The sequence below is a fragment of the Perca fluviatilis genome, chromosome 8 (genome assembly GCF_010015445.1).
Source record: "Perca fluviatilis chromosome 8, GENO_Pfluv_1.0, whole genome shotgun sequence".
Lineage (NCBI taxonomy): Eukaryota > Metazoa > Chordata > Actinopteri > Perciformes > Percidae > Perca > Perca fluviatilis.
In genome coordinates, this window is record NC_053119.1 from 39,113,623 (window position 1) to 39,135,138 (window position 21,516).

Consider the following 21,516-nt stretch of genomic DNA (forward strand, 5'->3'; position numbering starts at 1 on the left):
ACCATGTCATTGGACCTTTAAGTGTAGATACACCAGCCGAGCATCATGCGTTACACACTTCCACTTCAGCTCCAGGAGACAGATACCACCGTGTCAATAAAGCTTCAAAGAGACAGAGATGGGGAGAGAGACAGACGCTGGCAGACAGACAGACATGCATCTCTCTGTCCTCTCTGGATCTAAAAGCAGATTACAGTGTAATAAAGATGACAATATTCCTTCTGAGGAGAAAATAGAGATGTAATTTCCTCCTCAAACACAGGAACAGAGAGTATGAAGAGCAGGATTTATGGAGACTTAATGGAATCATCAGATTTTTGCTTGGCTCCGTCTTCTTTAAAAAGCATCCATTCTGAGTGTATGAGACTCCATATCAACACACTTCATCACTGTTTGTGCCGCAGGTCAAATGCCAGCGTGTGTGTTTGTGTGTGTGTGTGTGTGTATGTGTGTGTTTGTGTCTGGAAGTGCACACTCACCCTACAGACAGTAATGTGGGTTGGCTGTAAGGCGGCACTAAATGAACAGATGGATGCAATCAACAGATGGTTGATATGGTGTGTGCCCTTAAGACATGGGGTCTGTGTGTTTGTGTGTGTGTGTGTATGTGTGTGTGTATGTGTGTGTGTGTGTGAGTTTGTCCATCCTGTTCAAGTCATCATGTCACAGCTTACAGCAGACACATGACGTGGAAATCTTAGAGAGCAAGTATATTCTGAAGCTGGCGTCCATATTTATATTTCTCACTTCAGCTGGTATTCAAATTAAGGCCAGTCCCTAAACTAGTAGGAGCAGGATATAAATGTTGGTGGGGAATGGGATTAGCTGTATTATAATGGCTCATAGTGAATTCAGTACCATTGGTCCTACAGTCATGTCATATCTCCACCCTACTTTTTTTGTTTCAAAAGTAATACATGTCTTTTTTTCCATTTACAAATTAATTATTTGTTGAAGCTATCATCAGCAAATACTGTATATACAGTAAATACACTCTGAGATCCACTATACGGCTCTTCACCTGTGCTGGAAGGGTTGATGTTCACAGATTAATAACACCAAATGAAGACAACATTTCCGTCAGAGAAGAGCAACTCAGCAACAGAGTGGTGAATATTGACATGGAGACAGTAAACTTCTTTCATTTTCTGCACCTACGATTCAACATGTATTTGTCACATGCTTATGTTCTTTAATATGTGCAGTGAAAGGCGGAGCTAAAAGGGTTAGTGTGCAATGATTGTAATTATAATACATTTAGCGCAGCAGTTTTGCGTCTCAGCCTGTAGGACACTGCCTTGCATTCCTCAACATCTTAAGTCCTGAGCTGCAAGCCAACAGGATCCATCTACCCATGGGTTCTGGTTCAGAAATTACCGCACAGTCATCGTAGGGATGACAAAGTTTTGCTATAGATTGTGTCACTACTTCTCTGAACTCACTGATGTTGTCAAAGCTGGACTAGAACATTTCATGTGGATCTGATATATCTGATCTCTCTCGTAGAGAGTCAAACCTTTGTTTAACTCTGACCCTGCGATGTGCACAATAAAAATAACAAGGATGCCCTGTGCCACTGGCGTGTGCATCACCCTGTATAGTGCAATACGACAGTAGCAGACTACTGCAGCATTGCTCTCATTACAGTGTGTGATCGCTGCCCTCGATATTCAGTTCATTCCCACATAAGAACTGAGACATCACACTCATTCAGGCTAACTGTTGTAAATGCACCCTCCTTGCCAGCAGTGTTTCCCACCTCTCATAATAAGGTTATTATATGGCGCACTAGGCAACGTTTGAACATGCCCCCTCCATTATTTATTTAGATTTTCCAGAGGAAACATGGTCTGGAAATCTTTTTCAAGTGAAAAAGGTGGAAAGAGATGTGACTGTATGATTGGAATATGTGTGGAACAGATCATCAGTGTGAAGGTACATTAATATTAGGTCCTGGTGTGGGGGAAGATTCAAATGATTAAAGAAGGAACCTGCTGTGCATCAAAAACCTGGAGACTGCAGATGCCATGCACACACTAAATCTGCACTACATATAGTAGCCTATCAAAGGCCAGAAAACTCAGCTGAAAGGGATTTTTAGTTTTATTTTTATTTTTTTTGCCTCAACCAACCATTAGTGCACATTGCCTGCTCTGTGGTCCGGTTCACGACATGGAGGGCACTTCTGCCACTGCAGTGAAACACTGCGTTGTTCTTCTCCCTCTCTTGATTGCCGTGCCCCCCATAGTAACCTGTAGCATCTAGCACTCACCATTACTGCACCCACCTGCAACCCTGCTCCTTATCTCCTCATCTACTCCTCAGTAAACAGTACATCTACCTGCCACTTTCCTTTGGCTCACTGTCAGGCGACCTTGTGTGCAAACCTGGCGTATTGCCCCAGCCGCGTTATTTCTGGCTGCCTGTTGGCGAGCCCTACTCGTTATCGTAACGAGAAACTGGTCATAGTGGCACCAATATGCTGCTGTACAATCCATTGTTTTTTTTCTTCTGCGTGGGGCCATTAAAGGGTTAAATACTGTAAGACTGTGTCAAATGGCAAAATAAAGCCTTGGCCACTACGTGAGTGTTAATTCATTGTATAGATAAAGTGTCTTTGGTTGAAATGCAGGTTCAAATATGAGTCAATTTTTGAAATGTATGAATAGATGTGGATTCATGAGGACTATGGTTAACTGCTCTTCAGATCTCTGCAGGGTAACTCCAGACAGCTAGCTAGACTATCTGTCCAATCTGAGTTTTCTTTCGCACGACTAAAACAACCTTTGAACTTACACCTGTTCCACCAAAACAAGTTCCTTCCTGAGGCTATTTTGCAGAGACACCGTTACTTGTGTCTATATAAGGTGTCACTTAAGATGTCTGTGTGTTCACTCCTGAACTGCAGAAGGAAATATTTTCCTCCCAAACAAAGTGAATGCAAACTGTCTGCTGCTTCCAGAGAGAAGCTGACTCATCCGCACTGGATCTTTATCCCTCTCATCCCTCTGGATCTGCTGATATGAGTCATCACAGAGGAGTCGGGTGCTTGGGGCAGTTTACTCTCAAAAATCTCTGAGATTTAAAGTCGACAAACACTCACCTCTAGCTGAGCTCCAGCTGCTCAGCAAACTGCATTTCACTGGAGTATGTAGAGAATTACCTTATTATACTGATTGATTGATTGATTGATTGATTGATTGATTGATTGATTGATTGATTGATTGATTGATTGAATATATATATATATATATATATATCTCAAATATATGAAAGCTTTCTGTACCAGAGCTTGGCTTGTTTCTTTGCCTCTTACGTATTTTTTAAAAGTAATATTTCTTATGGAGTAATACTTGCACTACTTGTGTATGTAATGTATACACTTCCGACATTGGTGGTTATATCCTTTCTGAAGATGAAAAATCTTCTGTGATACAGAAAATCAAACAACAAAGATGTGTCCATGTCATCTTTACCCAGTTTCTGTTATAGCCTGAAAAGATGAAAACTCTGGATATGGGAAAACAGGCAGATGATAGCTGCTGATGTCTTGCTACTCATTAAGATCATTACATGATTTCATTATCTTTAAACTACAAACTGTTATCTTCCTTTCTCAAAACAAAACATTATGTTGTGTGTCATGAAAAACTTTACTTTGTGTGTCTGTCTCTGAAAGGGGAATGTCATTCCTCCAGTTTTACACATGAAGATGGCATCACACTGCATTATGCGAAGTGTAGAATACAGTTTTTTGGAGCTTTACTCATTCAAGGGACTACGAGTCACGATATATTGCCCTTTGCTTTTGGTTCTTTTATTTTTTTAAATCTGTCCCCCAACTCTATGGAAGTTACTCCATGATGAATGAAACACATTTTTTTTATATACTCTGAGCTACTATAGTAGATGAGGTAGTACACATTTTCCAATGTTATCATGTCAGCCAAGTTCCATACTCAGAGATTAAGATGATTTTTCTGCATGTTTGGCCTTTGTGGGACAGATGAAAGTGAAGAGGCAAACTGGGTATAACAAAGGTCCAACGGCTGGAATCGAGGTGCAGTGGTTCCGACGGCTCATACCTCTGACGACACAATAGTCCCAAAGATCGTCATCGGACCTTCCTACATGGCCAAGGCATGACTAACTCTGCCTCTGATTTGCTTATGCTAATATTCTTACCCTAACATTAACCTATCTCACTCCTCCAGTCTAAAGCTAACTAACTCAACCAACGAAGGCAACAAGGACTAGCCAATCAGAGGCAGAGGAGGGTGGGGCATGCCTTCGCCGTGTATTATGACATCATTATGCATAATAATTAGCCATGTGCTTTTGTTTGGGGGTGTATTTTCGGTTAAAAGGCCCTTCAAAGCAATGGAAGCTTTTTTTTGTTTTTGTTGACGGGGACAATGTACAGCTCCTTAGCAGTACCAGAATTAGCTATAAGCTTACTTTTATTTGTAGTCCCCGGTCTGTCTGACAAATGGGCCATTGGTCCAATGAGATCTTTTTCAGACTATTGCGTCTACGCCATGCAATGAGGAAGACCATGGGATGTATTTAAAAACTAGTAAGTGGACATTGAGTTAAGAATTTGTTAAATATGAGCAGTGTTTATTTTCTCAGGATACCCAGATACAGTAATGAGCTGTGATGTCATACTGTACTTCTGTACATAATAACAACACATATGACTAAGGAACAATACTCAAAACCAAACAGGTTGAGCAAAAGCTGTACAGCTCCCCTAACAGACATCAATCCACCCGGCTCACAGCAACACCAGCTCCTAACAAGACACAGAACTCAAGCCTGGACATGTAGCTGTGCACCTGTGTGTGCTTGGTCAGGAGATATTAATTATTAATCCCACTCTGATATATGCAACGCTGACTTCAGCTGTGCTGAAATCCTGAAAACAGTGTTATCCATATAAAGCTAAGACGAATGTGAGAACACCTCAGCGTAGAAACAATCACTGCTGAAAACGTTGACAGCAAAGAGTGGAAGACACATGGAGAGAGAAAGAGAGAAGCATGGAGGGAAGGAAGGGACCCATGAAGGAACAAACAGACAGTGAAACTAACCCTGATTCCATGACCCTCTGTTACCTCCCTTTATCGATGCTTCCATTCTTTCTTCCTACCGTTCATGCTACCATTGATAAGATTCTTCTTCGTTAAGCTTAAATTATGCTTTCCATGTCCGCATAGCCGCGATGTCACCGTCTCATACATTTCCTCATCTGCCCATGCCTGTCTTTACCAACCTGCTTCCCTCCCTGCCTGTCTTTTATCCTTCCTCCCTTCCTACTTTTCATCCTTCTGTCTCTTAATTGTGTGAATGCTGATTCAGCAGCTACATTAGTGGTGTTATTCAACTTGTCAATGAAATGCATACTAATTAAAACCATTCCCACTTTTCCAACTATTCTCAGTACTTCAACTTCTTCTTACAGATTTAAGCTATTAATCCAGTTTAGCTTTAGCAATTTAGCTATTCAGCATTCACACCCATTTTCTGCAGGAAATACATTTTCTAGTTACTTTGTAATCTTCTATTCCTCTCACTCCTAATGCCTTCATCCTTCCATTCAATCCACCAAACTATGTCTGGATGCATGAATACTACAGAGATATTAGCAAAGCTGACCGTTTCAGCCTTTCCATCCATGAGTACGGTCCTGACCTTCATACCCGTCACACCTTTAATCTTCATTCCAGAGTCACACACTGTGAGTTTGATGAAAGACATCTTCAGAAGGACAGAACCAATAGAAACACTGACTGCTTACCTTTCATGCCAAACTTTGAGCGTCGTCCATATTTGTTGACGAGAAGGAAGAGAACCACCAGCAACACACAGGCGAACCCTGCCAGCCCGACTGCTATGGAGACCTGCAGACGAGGGAGGGACAACAAGAAAGGTGGTGTTAGGACAATCATGGCAGATGCACAGCAATAAGGGGATTGTAGGAGCTCAGTTTCCACATAAAGTTAGCTGTGAATGTGTCGTCCCCAGAAGGTAACACTATCAAGCCTACATTTTCCATCAGACACAATGTAGTCCCCAGAGGATGACCGTGGTTCGCTTTAGACACCCACAGGTCAAATTGTCAATTTGAACACAAGATATTTTATCATCCATTAAATGGGATTTAAAGTCCAGTGTATTAGCAAAACTGTTGCTGAGACCGTTTGGGAGCAGCAGCTCAGTCCTTAGGCACTTGGCTTTGGGACTGGAGGGTCACCGGTGCAAATCCAGCGCAGACCATTCGGAACGGAGTGTGACCTGGTAGCTGCAGGGGTGCCTGTTCCCCCCTGGGCTGCTGAGCTGCCCTGGAGAAAGGCACCAAATCCCCAACTGCTGGGAGCACCAGACTATGGCAGCCCCATCACTCTGCCATCTCTGCACAGTAATGCTAATGTCTATAGGGCCTGTTAGGGCAGGGCCAAATGACCATATATACACATATATACGATGCTCAAAACGGTATAAAAATGTATGTTGTTCAATTTTGTTTCTATAATGTCAAAAATACAGCAGCCAAAATACATTACGGCAATATTTGCATAATTTGGACGCTTTATGTTCTGATCGTTGCAAGTCTACTGAACTAAATGACAATTTTTTTTATATATATATTTTTTTTTATCAGTTGTTGTAAGGTTAGCCCTATTGCTACTTCACAGCAACACAGATACACAATTAAACTCTTCTTAACGTTGCTCCAGATCCACACCTCAATGAATAAGACAAATATCAGGTCGAAAAAAAGGAAGCCTTGTGGTTTTCATTCACTATAATACATCTATGCTACAAACAGCAAGACACAAATAGTCATATTTTGGCTAGGTTTGCACCCAAGTTAGTTGCTTCTGCAGTTGTTTCACTTCCTGTCAACGAGTGGAAATATGGACAGCGTCACTCTGCCATTGCAATCACTTTGTGGTCAGGGGGTGTATTGATCTTAAATCCTAAACTCCTGTTAACCATGCTGTCAACAGTCAAACGGAACCAGTAACATCTTTATTTTCATTTTGCGCTTAGGTTCTTAATAAAATGAAAACTACTCAGTTCTTTTCATTTGTCTTTAAGTAATTATATTCACCAAATTTTGTATTTATTTATTGAATTACCAGAAAACATGCTATATCGTGATATATAATGTTATCGAGATATGAAATGAAAGATTTTGGCCCCATCGCCCAGCCCTCGGTCCTTGTGTGCATGTGTGTATTATATGGGTCTGTGTGTGTGTGTGTGTGTGTGTGTGTGTGTATGTAACAACGGCATGACACAAAAGAATTCCATCAAGAGGTATACTTAAGTACTTCTTCTTCTTCTTCACATCATGAGGGAATGCAATGTTTTTGACTGAATCATTCCATCACCAGGGTTTTCCATTAGGACTGACTTTACAAGTTGTAGCAACTGTGCTGCTGAGAGTCCTCAGTATGTTGTTAGCTCTGTTCAATGTGTTCATGTCAGGTGGAATGAACACTGGTCGCCAACAGGGATTTGACCTTATCTCTAAACACTTGAATTTAAAGATGCATACAGTTTTTCATATTTTTTTCTGAACACAGATACAAACAAAATATGTTAGAAAAAGCAGCCACATACAGACACACACTAACCCACAATGTTGCTTCAAGGCCTCAGCCTCAAGAGTTATCTTTTCCCAGACAATTACAGGAAAAAGATGAACTCAATTACATTTGGAACCAACTCTCAGGCTCACCAGCCACCAGGGGATTTCAGCAGATAGAAGCAATGGCGGCAGAAGGCTGGATTAAAATAGCACCGTCCGCTCTCAACACTCTTCTGGAGACACATTTTCTGATTGTTTTTCTACTCCTTTCTTCCAAATCTTTTCCTCCTAGGCAAGAGTATACACAGCCTAACTACAGACAGAAAATACAGAGCAAGTAGGGACATTATTACAGATATTCTTCGATCAAACAGCGCTAGCTGTAGGCTTTGTTTCTCTACCTGGGTGATCAGCGCCAACACAATCTCAGCCAAACACTCAACGTGTTTCATATTTCAGTCACTCACCCCAAACGTATCTTCCTCAGGTTTGTGAGTCTCTGCAGTCGGGGTTACTGGTGGAGAAACACAACGAGATACAGACTGGGTTTAAAAATAACCAGAGGTTACTGCCCTGCTGCTTCTGCAGGGAAACTATGCACAAGTCCTCACACATGAAGCAGTAAACTACAAAGCTGCTCTAATCAATAATGAACAAGTAGCTGCAATGCCCTGCAATGATACTGTCAGTTATAGACACAATATCATCTTCACTGGCAGGTCCAGTCCAGCTCAGCAGTCTGTCTCTGTAAAGATACAAATTCTGGCAAATTATAAATTCAGCATTAAATCATCTTTACTCAGACATATCTACATCCTGTCTTCAAGAACAGTCAGTTAATGGGATATTTCACTTGTTCTATGATGGAATAGTTATATTAAACCATATTCAGTGCAATGTGCACACAAGCTGGTCATATAAAATGAAAGTCAGCTTGAACATTTGGGGCCTTAGACATGTAGAGGATGTCATGATGAAGAGCTAACTCCTTCCTGACAACCATGGATCCAAACCATTATACTATAATGAGATTCTTTTAAAAAGCACTTACCATAATCATAATCTGTGTCTGGACCTGTGGAAGAAGGAGAAGTTGCTGTGAGACATACTGCACAGAGAAGGTAAATATAGAAAGGGATGACAAGGGATGAAAATAGAGACAGAGCATTACTGTAAGGTGTGAAGAGAGCAAAACAGCAGAAATATTGCTGTTAAAACCAGCACCTCTGTCTATATATAGCTCTTCTTCATTTACACTTAGACTAAATATATATAAACTTTATTTCATGCAACACAGAGAGTCAGAGTGCTGCTGAGGAGAGGCTGACGCCACACAGAACCTGAGGGCCAAACCGGCCCCGGCCCCGGGCTCCACTGGACCCTGTTCACCACACACACAGCTCTCTCACTAGAAACTGAACTAAACTAAACACTGTACTTCTACAATAATGTGCATGGCAGCTATGGTTCAAAATAAATATCAGAATCAGATTTATTGCCAAAGTAGGTTTTCACTTGTATGGAATTTGCCTCGGCGTGTTTGGTGCATTCAGTAAACATATGGAAATGGAATAAACAATAAACCATTTATCACAACGTACTGCAACAGTTAAGAACATTAATATAGAATAGAAAAATTGGAATATAAAACACAGGGCTTTTCAAGCCGGGGAGTGGAGTTCGTGTCCTGGAAGAAGTTAAGGAGAAAACACAAGACTTTCACACAGGAAATGGGTGTTTGTGTACCGAGAGTACTACCGCTGTTATAACCCACACTACGATCTTTTTACGACCGGTCGGCGGTCGCTGTAATTTCAAATGATATCATATAAATTGCTGTGCATAGGTTTTCTTACGATATCACATGGACATGGTGCGGTTGGAGCTTTGTGGAACTGGTCAGCCATGGCTGTTTAGAGCGGAGGGTGAACACAAACCAAAGGGCTTAGCGTTCTCTTGTTGTTTCATGCTGCAGCACCACTGTCTGATGACCAGGGGTTAAATTAGATTGGAAGCAACCTGCTGCAAACTATTGTGCGTTGAAGACAAAGTATCATTTTGTGAAAACCGAATATCAGAGCAATTTACATTCTGCTATTAAACCTGTCAGTTTCTGACTTTTCTCCTCCCTACCTGCCATCACTGTGCCGTCTGACTGACCAACACGTGCACTGAGGGCGCTTCGTCTTCTTCTTTATGTTTTATGGTGAGTGGCAACCAGCGTTAAAGTGAACTACTGCCACCTAGATTGAGGTTGCTGATCTGCTTGGTAGCGTTAAGGGAAATCCTTTCTTCCATTACCTCATTTAGTACTATGTTTTTTAAAGCTACGACTTTGTTTGGATTATTAAGACTGAGAAAATTGTCAAAATATATCCACTGTTGAAGATGTGCTTAAGCGTACCCCTGATGACAGAAATAGCCTAAATTGGTGCCCAGATAGCTCAGTTGGTAGAGCGGGCAGCCATATATAGAGGTTTACACCTCGATGCAGCTGTCGCGGGTTCGACTCTGACCCACGGCCCTTTGCTGCATGTCATTCCCCCCTCTCTCTCTCCTTTCATGTCTTCAGCTGTCCTGTCAAATAAAGGCCTAAAAACTTTATAAAAAAAAAAAATAGCCTAAATTAACTTTGTTAGTGCCTGTATACATGTGGGTATCTAGGCTGCCTACCGACCCACACACAATACAGTAAGATGATCAGAAAAAATGAGATTCAACAAGCCAATCAGATACAGCTACCCTTCCTCATGCAGGCTCATCTACCAAAAAGGTGCGCCATATTTTTCTTACAAGCCAATCAGAGCAGACTGGGCTTTTTCAGGAGGGTTTTTTAGAGAGACAGCCGCTAAAACGAAGCGTTTCAGACAGAGGGTAAATACAGGAATATGCAGACAGTCAGGATGAAAAAATAATGTGTTTTTGAACATTACAGCATGTAAATATGTTCTAGTGGAAACACAAAATACAAGTATGAAGCTGAAAATGAGCATGATGGGAGCTTTACATTTTCTATAATCTTGTTGAATTCTTTTTAATTCCTTTTCCCCTGCTCTTGTTTGGTTTTGTATCTGCATTCTGCCAGAAGCCTACGACATGTCTCAACATGTCCCTCAATGTCCCTCTATGTCCCACCTTACCATCAAAGGGCTTGTCCAGAAAGTGGCCGTACACGGTGCTGGTGGCCACGCCCAGGTAGTTGCTGGCCTCCAGAGTGTAGTTGCCGTTGTTGTGGTGCGTAGGGTTTTTAAAGGTCAGGCAGCCCTCTACATAGTCCTGATAAGTATCCATATCAGTACGCACATACTCAGTGTGGGATATTTCCTGAAAGGGCAGTGATGGGACAAGTGAACAGTGACATCAAGAATCCAAGAGAGCAAAGACATATATCTAACAGTCAAGAGTCATCACACTCCAAGATATTGTTCTATATGTTAGGTTCCTTCTAAAACATTATAAAAAGTAAACATACTCTACTTATTGATATATTTAAGCCCAAAAGTGCAGTTAAATTTTGATAATATGTTTGTTTCTCAGCAGTGTATTTCATTTTGCTCGGGTAAACAAATGAACGCTCAGAGAGAGCAGCCATGAAGTAACAAAGCATCGTTTAGAAACAATATGTGGTACAGCAGATGGATCAGATGAATCTACCGCACCTCATCTTTGTAGAACCACCGTAAGGCCGGGTGGGGCGAGCCGCGAACAGTGAACTCTATGCACGTGTCGTGGCGGCGTTCTGGCTCCTTCAGCTTCACGATCGAGGGGGGAACTGAAGACGGCAAAGAGAACAGAGGACAGATGAGCACTTCACTTTGGACTTGAAACAGAGGACGACATAAATGTGTTGTATTGTGTTACACTGGGACTGCAACACATTACACATCAGGAATACAGAGGCCGGGATTATCAATTTAATATTCTGGCATCATCACAATCTCTTCCAATCGATGTAGATTGTGTGTGCGTGTGTGTGTGTGTGTGCGTGTGTGTGTGTGTCCTTGTGTGTGTGTGTGTCCTTGTGTGTGTGTGTGTCTGAGTTTGTGTGTTCCTGTTCTCGTGTGTCTCTGTGTTGATGGACAAAATGCTTTTTAAATGCTGTTTACTGTAACAATGTCATCGTCTTTATGTCAGAAATTCAAACCAGCACCACACAGACACACAGACACACACACACGCACACGCACACAAACACACACACACACACACACACAAACAAACGCACACACACGCACACGCACACACACAAACGCACACACACAAACGCACACACAAACACACACACACACACACACAAAGCTTGGTTGAGTTTCTTACTCCTCGTCAGAGAGTGAAAGGAGCTGTGGATGAAAGCACCCTTGGGTGTCAATAACCGTCCAGGAACATGACTGAGGCTATAGCCATGCTAGCAGCACCTAGAGGCTGCAGGTCATCACAGCCCACGGTGCTGAAGTCTTAGAATAAAAAAACAACATAGTGAACATTTTACTCTTCTTAAAGCGACGATTATCAATTATTATTCATGATGAAGGATCAAATAAGAATGTGTGATGTGAAAGGTGTCACATAGTGAGAATGATCACCAACCCTGCAGTTCCCCCCAGCTACACAGAGCTTTATTGGCGTTTTTACAATCCACATTTAGTCGCCAACATAACGGTTCCAACAGACGTAACCTGTAGCTTGCACTCACACCAACCATGTGTCCTCTCAAACATCAGTTCAAACATCTTGAACGTGCACAAACACAAACACGCCTTCACTTACATTTGCACCGCAAAGAGCTAATACTGGTCTGTTTTCATCCTTGCAGAAGCTTTATATGCATTAGCCTTTGAATTGTGGTGAGGCTGGTGCTTGAGGAAAGGTCGTATGAAATATGAAAAATGGAAAAGTTGCATCAACTGTGGGACATGAATATGATACTGTTTGTATATTTCATGATTCTTGGGCAATTGTGTTTTGCTAGAGGAAAGATCAGGGGTCACCAAATTCTTTAGAAGCCAACTTTTGCGGACCATCAACATCCACAGTGAACTTCACGGACATCTGGATATTAGGTTCCAAGGTTAGCCTGTTGATAGGTGTGTGTGCGCTGACATGTGGAATGATTGGTGCAGTCTATGTATTGCTTCCAACCCATAGTCACAACTTTATTTGCTTCATAATTCCAACGGATGGTTAGCGTAAAAACATACTGCTTTAATTACAGTTGTATGTCACTGTGGCTGTGCTTTATGTTTGTATCCATGTTTGGTACATTTGGTTGTGCCACATAACACAAAAATTGCTCTGCCACTCAACTCTGTTTGCAGCTTGTCATCACACATTTGAATGAAATGCCTGCTCTGTACCGTTTTTGTCATGTTTTAAACATGAAATCAAGTCATTGCAATTATGTCAGTAATTTGTCACAATTTGTTTTGAACTGCATGCATCGAGGCCTTTTCATTAAGCAAACACATAATTACATTCTCCAGGAAGCACTAAGATAACTATTATCCATTACTTCCAGTCATAACGAACCACAGCTGGACTCTGACCATATCAGAGAGAATCTCACAGAAATGTGGTCAAGAGGAGCTACAAGCTGCGGCCGTGGTTTTTAGTTATGGCAAGGAGAGGCAACATCAATGGCCGCTGCAAGACATCACTTCTATCGGAACTGGAGACTGAAGGTGTTTTGGCTCTTCTCCCGACTGGCTTCATCAAGAGTATAATAGACAGATGGTTCATCCAATCACCTGCCAGGTATTCTTTTCAAAGGGGTGATAGAATGCAAAACCGCTTCTACCCTGTCATAGTTGAATAACGACAGTTCGGTGGGTAAATAGGACATACATATAAACTCAAAATCCCATTGACACCCCTTTACTATGAAAATCTCATATTTTGAGATCTCAACAAAGCTAGTTGCTTACGTAAGCATCTCAAAACCTGTACCTTTGTCACGCCCATGGGTGTATTAAGAGAACGATCACGCCCCAACATTTACATAGGCTACAAACTGACCTGAGATCAGGTAGTCTTCTGAATCTAGGTCGCGCAGATCTCTGCTATTCCATTACAAAATTCACTTCTGAAACTTTTTTATGCGAGAAATCAACTATGTAAAGCTCAAATATGGGCCGTTTTACGAAAATGGATGGCTAATTGCAAATTTTGTCCGACTGTGGGTCGGAGTTCAGTGGCCGGTGCTGCCTGGGTTGCTACATCGCCGCCCTGCCTGTCCTGCGTCACAGCTGTGAGCTCGATGTGAACTCGGTGAGTGACTGAGAGCGCGGTCAGCAAGCTTGTTACGCCCGCAATCTCTTAGCTACCAGGTTCCAGTTAATCTTATAATGGATATGTGTGTTGAGTTATTTAAACAAACAATCGGGGAAATAAACGCCTCTTGTCCGCGAGTCTCATTGATAGAGCCCGCGGTGAGCTGGAGTCCATCAATGAGAGCTAGCTAGCCTCCTCCTAACGAGACCTCTGACATTCACAAAAATGCATTCAATTGAAATCCGAAATCGGACAAGTGTTAGCTAAGCTTTGTAAAAGGGAACCTGTAATATACATGCCGTGACGAAATTCAAACTGTAAATATACTATAGTTATGCCGAAAGTGTAGCTAGCTAGATGCAATTGTTTACCATTGTATTGAATGGGACATTTGGCTAGCTAGCTGCTCGTCCTAACAACACGCCTGGCTTTCATAAAAATGCCTTAAAATCAAATCGGACACAACGGTTAGCTTTATAAGATATTGGGGTAGATGTTATATAAGTGGTGTGACGAAATTCAAACCGTAAATATATAATAGTTATGCTGGCAGCCGGCCATGGAGCACAGGGAGTGCAGTATCCACAAAGGGTGACTTTGCCTTGGGTATGGAGCTCAGCAGGCTGCCGCTTTCTCGTCAGACTGTGTGGAGCTCCTAAAGTCCGACATGCCAATTTTTGTAAAACGGCCCATATTTGAGCTTTATATAGTTGATTTCTCGCATAGAAAAGTCTCATAAGTGAATTTGGTAACGAAACATTGCAGTGTCTGGAATATGAGATTCTGTCGCGTCTCTAATGTGTGTGTATTGGGGATTCTCTCAACCAATCAGCGCGCGTCTAATGTGTGTGTATGACGATTCGCTCATCCAATCAGCGCGCATCTCTAATGTGTGTGTATGGCAATTCGCTCAACCAATCAGCGCGCAGCTCATCTAAATATTCATGACCATACCATATTTGGAAGAAAAGCTCTTTTACAAATAGGGCCAAAACACAGGGATGCATAAGGGCCAATAAAATATCAACCAGGCCATTTTCAGCCCAACCAATGTTACATACCCCATTAGGAGACCTTAAGGAACAGTGTGAAATACCCTATATAATCATTCTATCACCCCTTTAAGTTTTGCCCTTTTTCAAACACGTTCCCAATGATGGTTCTGTGTAACAAACCATCTGACACTGTGAGGTCACTGTGTGCTCAGATTCCAAGAACAACAAGACAAGAAAATGACAAAGACTCCACTAATGAGTGATATTTTCAAAATGAACAAGTAACAGGAGAGAAAAAGTATGAAGGTAAATATGGTGCAAAACGTGAGAGCTTGTAGAATACAATGTGAGAACTTGCAGAACAAAAAAATTGAACTTGTATGTTAAAATTTGCACTTGTAAAATAAAAATTTGCACTTGTAAAATAAAAATTTGCACTTGTAAAAATTATTCACATTTGAAGTCACAAAAAGAAAAAAAACATGAGAGCTTGTAAAAAAAATCTGAACTTGTAAATTGAAATTTGCACTTGTAGAAAAAATAGTCACAAATGTGTAGATTGATATTTGCATGAACACAATGACAGCTGCAAACTTGTAATGCAACATTTACTCATGTACTTTTTTTTTTTACTCAGGTTGATTTTCCATCACAACCACAACTCAGTGATTACAACCTCTCGAATCTGTCACTGTATGCGCTCTCTCGCATCACCAAGAGGCGAATCTGCGCCTCGACTTTTGCAACACTTGTTGCGATACATTTGGTGCAAAACTAATTTGTACCTGTGGACTTAGGCTGTGGAGCTCTGATCCAACAGAACGGGGAAAGCAGGGTTTCTATCGCCAGATGAGGGACAACTCTGTCCGGCTTATTTAGCTATGTCGCATGGAAGCCTGGTTGAATAGCAAGCTAGCGTTAGCTAACTAACCAACCAGCCTGATTCTAAATAAATACCTTTTAATTATCTTAACACTTTTTAACAGTCAAACTGAAACACTGGCGGTGAGCTCCAGGTCCTGCAGACGGACCGTCACCAGCGGGTATCGGCCAGCGAGAGCAACATCGCTATTATTGCCAGAAAGCCGCTGCCGACCTCGACCTGCAGTCGGAGCTCCAGCGGGACGGAGAGCCCCGCACCCGGTAGCATCGGCACATCCCCCGGCCATGACCACAGCTTGCTTTGCTGATGTTGTGCCTCACTGCCAATCATTGCACCCGCTTGGGCAGCAACAATAGCTTCTGCAGAATTACATCCACCTCGCGGGCAGCAGCAATTATTTTTGCCGAATAATGCGTCATCTCTTAACCCTCGTTGCTGCTGAGATTTGCACCCAGGTAGCAAGGAAATGATAGTCTGATAAAACATTGATGTCTCTAAACGTTGTAAAATTATAATCATCATTGATGAACATGACAAAGGAATGTATATAGCCTACATTTTAATTAAACAGTAGCTACTTTGCCTTATAAAATCATTATTTCCCCTTATGGATGGAAGTCTTGGCAGGGATGCAGAACTTGGCACGTGTTACCCGCTGATGACGGTCCGTCTGCGGCTGCAGGACCTGGAGCTCACCGCCAGTGTTTCAGTTTGACTGTTAAAGTGTTTAGATAACTAAAAGGTATTTATTTAGAAGCTGGTTAGTTAGCTAACGCTAGCTTGCTATTCCACCAACACTAGCGGTGAGCTGCTACCGGGTGCGGGGGTCTCCGTGTCCCGCTGGAGCTCCGACTGCAGGTCGAGGTCGGCAGCGTCGCTGCTGGCGCAATAATAGCGATGTGCTTCGCTGGCCGATACCCGCTGGTGACGGTCCGTCTGGCGCTGCAGGACCTGGAGCTCACCGCCAGTGTTTCAGTTTGACTGTTAAAAAGTGTTAAGATAATTAAAAGGTATTTATTTAGAATCAGGCTGGTTGGTTAGTTAGCTAACGCTAGCTTGCTATTCAACCAGGTTTCCATGCGACATAGCTAAATAAGCCGGACAGAGTTGTCCCTCATCTGGCGATAGAAACCCTGCTTTCCCCGTTCTGTTGGATCAGAGCTCCACAGCCTAAGTCCACAGGTACAAATTAGTTTTGCACCAAATGTATCGCAACAAGTGTTGCAAAAGTCGAGGCGCAGATTCGCCTCTTTGTGATGCGAGAGAGCGCATACAGTGACAGATTCGAGAGGTTGTAATCACTGAGTTGTGGTTGTGATGGAAAATCAACCTGAGTATAAAAAAAAAGAGTACATGAGTAAATGTTGCATTACAAGTTTGCAGCTGTCATTGTGTTCATGCAAATATCAATCTACACATTTGTGAATATTTTTTCTACAAGTGCAAATTTCAATTTACAAGTTCAGATTTTTTTTACAAGCTCTCATGTTTTTTTTCTTTTTGTGACTTCAAATGTGAAATAATTTTTACAAGTGCAAATTTTTATTTTACAAGTGCACATTTTTATTTTACAAGTGCACATTTTTATTTTACAAGTGCAAATTTTTATTTTACAAGTGCAAATTTTTATTTTACAAGTGCACATTTTTATTTTACAAGTGCAAATTTTTATTTTACAAGTGCAAATTTTTATTTTACAAGTGCAAATTTTTATTTTACAAGTGCAAATTTTAACATACAAGTTCAATTTTTTTGTTCTGCAAGTTCTCACATTGTATTCTACAAGCTCTCACGTTTTGCACCATATTTACCTTCATAAAAAAGCAGCTCTGCGAGGAAACACCAAGACGACGTTCCTTCACCAGCAGGGAAACCACATCCACTGCCCACCCCCAGCTCTGTGTTGGCTGCAGGGACAGGAGACAGCTGACCTTTCTGTGGTTCAAATGACAACTGTAGCCCCTCTAACCAACCGCTCTCAGCAACACACACACACTCAGATAACAAGTTTGGATTTTAAATGAAAGTCCTCGGCTCATTCACTATATGCTTTTTGTGCATCACTGCCACAAATAAAACATGAATAAATAAATAAAGAGTAACCCAGCTATTCTGCAAGAGAGAATAAAGATTTGAATTTCATTCTTAGATTAGCAGTAAGGAGCCAATTATATGAATCAGAGGTTCTCCATAGTGGTTCACAGCTATACAAGGAAACACAAACGAGTGCTACAGTTAAGCTTAAAACAACCTGGAGGCAGTGTACTATCTAACAACACAGTGTTATCCTCATTGGGATCATATTTGGGAATGGAAAAAGCCAGACTATTCACTCGTACACAGATTCACATCATTTGCTCCAGTGTGTCTTTGACTCTCCATCCTTTGTGTATCCACTGACCTGGCCACTGCTGTCTCTAGCACTCTTTGGCTTGTCCATTTTATTACTGATGGAAGACAAGAGACAAGACTTTATTCCCTACATAACAATACTTATACCCTTACTCATAACCTCAGAACACATAATCAAGAAACTTCAAACAGCCAATCACATCTGGGATACGACTGCACATGTAAACACACAGGGCCCTATTTTAGCGATCTGAAACGCAAGTATGAAACGCAAAACGCAAGTAGCTTTGTGGGCGGATCTCGGGCGCTGTTGCTATTATACCGGCGGGATAAATGAGTCTTGCGCCCGAAGCAAATCTAAAATGGGTTGGTCTGAAGTAGCTAGGTGTGGTTTGGGCATAACGTGCAATAAACCAATCAGAGCGTCATCTCACTTTCCCTTTAAGAGCAGGCACGCTTGTTCCGTGGCGGATTGCTATTATGACGGCGGATTTGCCTGGCGCACGCCACCGGGAGCTGTCCGGGATGCGGCAAAGTAATAAATGCCGTCTTGGCCGGGTGGCGATGTTGCTGCGGCCCTTCGGGCACATCTCCTCAAGTCTGGAGAGGATTGCTGCAGCCATGGAGCGTGGGCCTCCAAACGCACCACCTGCTCCTGTTGTGCCGCTTCCTCCTCCCCCCCACTCCATCTCCCTCCACCCGTTGCAGTTTCAGAAAACAATTCCACCACTGACCAGGAAAAACCTGGTCTAACGTCAGTGGCGCTAGTCTAAAGTCAGTAGCGCGTTATTCAGATGCTATTTTAGGGGCGCATGCTTGGCCATAATGTAGCGTGTGCACAGCGCGCGTACACTTTGCTTCTCTCATCTACACGGACACATGCAGTTCCCATTTTTGCAAACCATACATAATTACAAAGAAAAATATTACTGAAAATGCGCTTCAGGTGTTTGGATAGATGAGGAGGCACTTTACAGTACAGTCCTCAAAAAATCCCAGCATTCTTTGTGGCTTGTTGTGTTTTACACAACATTTCCATGAATCATGGATGTGTTGATGACATAGAAATGGGACCAGACTCCGCCGGAGTGTCCTCTAATATTTCCTCATTTATGTGGAGGCAGTGGCTCAGTGGCTTATATTGCTCAGGTTCCAGTACAGCGCAACTCTAGTTTCCTCAGCGGCACTGTGTTTTTAAATTCAAGCCTCTGGGTGTAGTGTATGTATGATGCCCGGGTGAAGCTCGCACTGAAAATAGGTTGTGTGTTACATTGTCATGCACAGGCTTGCAGTGGAGTGAGAAAGGGATCCAAAACATTTTCATCTGTTTATATCGCACACACCTTTAAACCAGTACAGCAATAAGCTGAATAGAATTTTTTGCAATATGCAACTAAACGTGCAAACATTATGATATTCTCTGTTGGAGTCAATGGGTCAGGAGGACACATGTTAGCTAATGATCAGATGTCTGGACACACAAATGACTGTCTGTACACAAAGACTCCGCTCATGTTTTGTGAAATAATCACAGCAGCATTTATGATGGATTGATAATTCCACTGCAGCTTGATGTGCTATAGTCTAATTGAATTAATCTGCAATTTGTCACATTATAGAGATTGCTCATCAGATTGAATTGTGATTGTACTCATACTCTTTCTAATATAAGGGAATCAAATGGAAAAGATGGAGCATGAAAGTTTGGCTGACGTGGATGTGAATGCTGCTGCTGGAGTAACCAAGAGGGCTGACAGTGTATACCAGTCACTCAGCTTAATCTACGATTAACAGCACGTGTCAATATATTCAGAAAGCTATGAAGAAATGAATTACTGCAGAGTGATTGACAAGATTGACATTAAAGCTCTGTGTTGTTGGGACTGAGTATGAAGCAACTGTTAACCTAAACTGTCATCATACTCTGCTCTGTACATTCAGGATCATATGGAGCGTATTACTACTATATTAAAGCAGAAGGCTGGCGATGCAGCAGTTTTAGGAGTCTTTTCTTGAGTCTTTTCTTTAAATGACACATCTTCAGTGGGCTTGGAGCTGAAAGCCACAGACAAAGTCAGACAGTATTAAGACACAAACTAATACATTGTTTGGTTTTGGTCTCTCAAGATGTTTTGACAATAAGAAAAATATACAATAAATATACACTAACACCAATTGATTTCGACAGAAATTAAGAAAGGTGTATGTGAGTTGGCAGAAAGGGCTTTTGTACAGCCCCATGTAATGGTCAAGCTATTAAAATCAAGCTACACCCAGGAACATCTGGCCTGATGAACAGATGCTCCATAATTGTCACAGTGGAGAACAATTACATTGATATGAAACTGGTCAGTTAAAATAAATACAGCGACCTAGAATCTAATAATTGTTCATTTAATATGAAAGCCATTTAGAAGGTTGAATACATTAGCATGTTATCATTTGCTTAAATGAGACGTAACTGTGCGCTTAACATCTTCCTTTATGCTGTCCTATATGTGTGGATGTGGTGTGATGCTGCTGTGGCCTTTTGAATCACCACGTGACAGGATAATTTATGAGGCACGCTCATCCAAACAGCTCCTTTCATAGGTCACATGAATATAAACACACGCACACACACACACACACACAAACAGTGTAGGTCAGTGTGTGGGCTGTAATGATGATGGATGGGCCTGTTGAGCGCTACGATAACATTAATAAGTACTTTCCTAAAGTGACCATTAAATGTAAAATAGAAGAGTGCTCTGTGGGTGTGTGTGTGTGTCATTTCATTTTACACATGAAGATGGCATCAAGCTGCATTATGGGAAGTGTAGGATTCAGTGTTTTTGGAGCTTTACTCATTCGAAGGACTACAAGTCACGATATATTGGCCTTTGCTGCTTTGGTTCAGACCATTATTTTTTAAATCTGTCCCCCAACTCAAGTTCAACAGTAAATTGCTGGAGTATCCCTTAAATCCAGAGGAGTTACTCCATGATGAATGAAACAAGTTTGTTATACTCTGAGCTACTAAGTAGATGAGGTAGTAAACATGTGCGTGTGTGTGTGTGTGTCTGTCTGTTTGTGTGTACTCACAGTGAACAGTTAGCTGGACCGAAGCGTTGGTCATGCCCACTATGTTGGTGGCAGTGCAGGTTAGCAGGAAGTTGTTGTCATCTCTGCTCACGTTGACCAGTGTGATGTTGATGGAATGAATGGTGTTGTTGTCGTAGACTCTGGCCTGCAAGGACAGAGAACGAGTGTAGCATGGCAGCAGGCAGCTTCACTGTTGTAAGCAAAAGGATGTATAGACTTTAGCTAGCTAGTTAGCCATGAGACTAATTTAGCATAAATGATGCTGCATTCACACAGTTGGTGGAACGAGAAGAACATGTAACCCTGGTGTTATTCTGACTGAGTGGTAATGTTTG

At 41.9% G+C, this 21,516-nt stretch overlaps 1 protein-coding gene across 3 annotated transcripts in view; it reads right to left on the reverse strand.

Moving 5' to 3' along the window:
- The window catches only part of ntrk3a (neurotrophic tyrosine kinase, receptor, type 3a), a 143,140-nt gene that overhangs the window by 56,751 nt on the left and 64,873 nt on the right, over positions 1-21,516 (reverse strand). For all 3 annotated transcript variants that reach the window (XM_039809718.1, XM_039809717.1, XM_039809716.1), the window contains 6 exons: positions 21,182-21,326; positions 11,260-11,372; positions 10,741-10,924; positions 8,652-8,675; positions 8,068-8,114; positions 5,801-5,903 (listed from right to left, as the gene is read on the reverse strand). In XM_039809718.1, the coding sequence (XP_039665652.1) occupies positions 5,801-5,903; positions 8,068-8,114; positions 8,652-8,675; positions 10,741-10,924; positions 11,260-11,372; positions 21,182-21,326 (616 nt within the window). The remainder of the gene's footprint in view (positions 1-5,800; positions 5,904-8,067; positions 8,115-8,651; positions 8,676-10,740; positions 10,925-11,259; positions 11,373-21,181; positions 21,327-21,516) is intronic.